The 4,417-nt window shown below is 37.9% G+C and overlaps 1 protein-coding gene across 1 annotated transcript; it reads left to right on the top strand.

Moving 5' to 3' along the window:
- Positions 1-2,577: 2,577 nt before the first annotated feature.
- Positions 2,578-3,388, top strand: LOC118621620 (spindle and kinetochore-associated protein 1-like). The gene has a single exon (XM_036248974.1). It carries the CDS (start codon positions 2,587-2,589, stop codon positions 3,355-3,357), a length of 771 nt encoding a protein of 256 aa, XP_036104867.1. The 5' UTR covers positions 2,578-2,586; the 3' UTR covers positions 3,358-3,388.
- Positions 3,389-4,417: the final 1,029 nt, after the last annotated feature.

Raw genomic sequence — 4,417 nt, 5'->3', positions numbered from 1 at the left:
TTAAACAGGGCCTCCGCGGCTGTGCTGAGAAAATGGTTGGGGAAGCAGTTGGGTGTAAATGTGAGGTTGCTTTTTGTTTTGTTTTGTTTCCCTCTTTTTCTTTCTCTGTCCAGAAAGCAGAAGAGCAGACTACACAATTTGGAAAATGCTTCCCTGAAATCTTTGCAATTTGGCCCTGCTGGCTAGGATCAACTTATGAGTCAGGAGAGGGTGAATAGAAAGAACTTCAGGGTGATGAAAAAAATTATGCCTAAAGTCTCATGTTCCTGATTTTTATCATGATTTATAATGTATGGTTTGGGATTGGTGAAAAGTATCGAACAATCTGAAGATTTTCATGATCCATTAAGTCAAATCAGACATCTAATGGTGGTATGTTCTCTCAGGTTTTTGGGGTTCTGTGGTTTTCACTGAGTGAACATAGCAATAATAATGATGATAACCACATGGATGCCTTGCATCTGAATGCCCTTCTCTTAGTGTCATCATTTATTCCTCACAAAACCAAATGGGGTAGACAGGGGGCATATTAACAGTATCATTTGTACATGACGAGGTTGAGGTGATTTGTTGCAAGTCGTATTTGTAGAAGATGGCGAAGCCAGGACTAGGACCAGACTTCATTCTGAGTTCAGTAACCACTGGAACTCATGTATGGTCTGCATGTCATTTTGAAGTGATGACACCATTGGAAAGTGTACATTGAGGGAGAAGTGTCTAGTCTACAAGCATCTTTTCCCTTTGGCAGTGTTGAGCACCATTTCACTGCAAAGCCCAAGTACCTCAACCCATTCTTCTTCTTCAGGTTGAGTTCTGTGCTCATCTGGAAATTATTCTAGTAGTCTGAAAGGTTAGAGGGCAAGTCGAAGCTCCTAACCCCTTGGGCCAGGCGTCTTCCTTCCGATTGTCTTTAGATTCCCCTCACCCTTTCTTCCAGAATAGTAATCAACTCTTTTGTTCTCCTACTTCCAGAAACAAAAAATGAAAACATTAAATATTTCAAACACATGGGTATCAGTTTAGAAAAGTATATTACTCTCGTGCCCGCCTCCCAGTACTTCCCCTTTATCTACATGCTCAAATCTCACTTTTCCTTAAAAAAAATCTGTTGGACTCTAACCCTTTAAATTCCTTCCAGTCTCTCTGATTTTCAAATCCAATGTTGTCTTAAAAAAAAAAATTATTCTCTATCTTCTTTCTTTTTCACCCAGCTCTCTCTTTAATTAATTATTAAATATTGCGATTTTCGATGATCAAACAGCCTTACTCCTTTCGTCCTTGGAGACTGCCCAAGTTTTTGTACCCCTTATCATTTGTATTGACACAGCCTCTCACTGGTGCTTGTCACCAGTTTCTTCCTAATCTAAGCTGTCCACGGGTTGCTGCAGTTCTTCCCAGTCCAAACTGATCATGACAGTCTCCCATACAAAGAAACCTCAGCTGACTCCTCAGGACCTGAAATATGTGGTCCAAATGCCTTAGGTTGGCACACAAGACTCATCACAAGCTGATCCAAACCTCCTTTTCAAGTTTTGTTTCCTCTCTCATCTACCCCTTCCCTTTTTCATGGCTCCATGTAGGTGCAAATGCTATTCCTTCTGCCTGGAAATGCTCATTCATCCTCTAACACCCTGCTCAGGGTCACCTCCTCCCATTCCCCTGTGTGATTTCAAAGTATTTTGATTACACCCCCTTTCAGCAGTCGGTGCCATATGGCAATGCTATTTTTCTCATTATGTGTGCTTCTCCCTGGCCATGCTGTGTTTGGCTCCCTGCCTGGCACATAGTAGGTTCTCCATAAACTTTTCAGTAAATATTGATATGAATAAGAAAATGTAGGACTGGAGTGAACTGGGTAACTTTATTACTTAAGTATCAACACATATGCCCTTTTTTCACAAGGGAAATAAAAGCTCAACTTGACAATAAACGAATAATTTAAATGAAAATGTGTGTGTGTGTGTGTGTACATTTACCCTAGTAACTATTCCCTAAGTGTATTCAACTACTGTCATTTTAACAGCTGCCATGTATGTAAATACTGCAATAAATTTAAGGTTGCAGTTTATGGCATGAAAGTGAAAATGAAAAATCCCAGTGAAACACTAGACTGCAGCAGTATCACAGGCTAAACATTATAGATCATATCACAAGATGTAAAGCCATATAAAGTAGTGAACCTTTTTTGAACTCTGACAAAAATGCACCATTAAGGAACTAATAATACATAGGTTTTATAATGAGAAGATAGAGTATATCATAAACTGTGAATTTTAGTTAACTCTCTTTTAAAGTAAGATAAGTAAAGCAAAATATTCAGTAATATGTGAATTATCACGTCCCCTTATTCTTTTGTATTTCTATTTTGTCTGTAAAAAAGCATGTGCTATTTTAATAATGGGAAAGCAAATAGCATTCGTACATCATGGCAGGCTCTTTGGGGCAAAGAAAAATGAAAGTAATCGGGGGCGGTCCGGGAGCGCCGACGTGCGCCTGCGCGGCGCCGGGACGGCGGGCAACTTGAACCGTCTCCCGAGGCCTGTCTCCGCATCCCTCCTCCCGGCTGAGACCCGAGAGCCTTAAAGGATGGCCTCTTCAGATCTGGAACAAATATGCTCTTATATTAATGAAAAGATTGGCAATATTAAAAAATTTCTGTCTTTAAGGAACTGTGGTCAAGAACCTACCTTGAAGACTATATTAAATAAAATAGGAAATGAGATCATGGTAGTAAATGAACTTCTAAATAAATTGGAATTGGAAATTCAATATCAAGAACAAACTACTAAGTCACTCAAGGAACTCCATGAATCTCTTGAAGAAGATTATAAAGATGTGGAGCATCTCAAAGAAAACATTCCTCCCCATTTGCCTCAAGTAACAGTAACCCAGAATGTTGTTAAAGGATCAGATCTTGACCCTGAAGAACCTGTCAAAGTTGAGGAACCTGGAGCCACAAAGAAGCCCCCCAAAGAGCAAAGACATATTAAAGAAATGCCATTTATAACTTCTGAGGAGTTTAATGGAATTCCTGCGTACATGAAATCCCGCTTAACCTATTGTCAAATTAATGATGTTATTAAAGAAATCAACAAAGCAGTAGTTAGTAAATATAAGATTCTACATCAACCAAAAAAGTCTACTATGAGTACTGCGGTCAGAAATCTCTATCACAGATTCACTGATGAAGAAACAAAGGACACCAAAGGTCATTATTTTATAGTGGAAGCTGACATAAAGGAGTTCACAGCTTTGAAAGTTGACAAGAGGTTTCATGTCATACTGAATATCTTACGACACTGCCGGAGGCTGTCCGAGGTTCGAGGGGGAGGACTCACCCGATATGTTATAACCTGAGGCCCTGTGAGCTTTTGAACCAGCCAGCAGTTGGGTATAGAGGCTATTCCTTTAGTTTTCTTATATGTAATTTTTTAATACATAGTCTTAGCTTTTTTATGATCTTTTCTTGTTTCTTATAAAAGTAAAACTTCTTTAAAATAAAGCATTTCACCCAAAAAAAAAAAAAAAAAAAAAAAAAAGAAAAATGAAAGTAATCAATGGCTAGATGTAATTTTTAGCTGCTTATATTACATATTTTAATTCTGTCAGTGATAAATCTAATTTCTTTACATTCTTTTTAAAATTAGACTATTTCTCCTAGTTTTTAAAAAAATAAACTTAAAAAAAAAAAACAGTTTTAGATTCATGGTAAAATTGAGCAGGAGGTACAAGGATTTCTCATATACCCACTACCCCCACACAGGCATAACCTCCTCTGTTATCAATATACCCCCAGACTTGTACATTTGTTACTGTAGATGAACCCACATGGACACATCATAGACTCCCAGAGTCCATCATTTACATTGGGGTTTACTCCTGGTTTTGTACATTCTATTGGTTTGGACAAATGTATAGTGACTTGTATCTACCATTAAAGTATCATGCAGACTAGTTTCGCTGCCCTAAAAATTTCTCTATGTTTCTTCTATTTGTTATGTCTCCATAATGTTGCCTTTTCCAGAATGTCATATAGTTGAAATCATACAGAATGTAGGCTTTTCAGATTGGTTTCTTTTACATAGTAATACGCATTTAAGGTTCCTCCATGTTTTTTTCATAGCTTGATAGCTCATTTCTTTTTAGTGCTGAATAATGTTCCATTGTCTGGATTACCACAGTCCATCTATTCATTCACCTATGGAAGGACTTCTTGGTTGCTTTCAAGTTTGGGGCAATTACAGTTAACGCTGCCAGAAACAAGTGCAGGTTTTTGTGTGAACGCAAGTTTTTATCTCCTTTGGATAAACACCAAAGTGTGCAATTGCTGGATAATATGGTAACAGTATACTAGTTTTGTAATAAACTGCCAAACTTGTCTTCCAAAGTGGTTCCCATCTCTTCTATCATCTTAGTT

Source organism: Molossus molossus, unplaced genomic scaffold (assembly GCF_014108415.1).
Source record: "Molossus molossus isolate mMolMol1 unplaced genomic scaffold, mMolMol1.p scaffold_m16_p_8, whole genome shotgun sequence".
NCBI lineage: Eukaryota > Metazoa > Chordata > Mammalia > Chiroptera > Molossidae > Molossus > Molossus molossus.
Note: the sequence above shows the minus strand (reverse complement) of the source record. Positions and strands in the feature narration are given on the sequence as shown.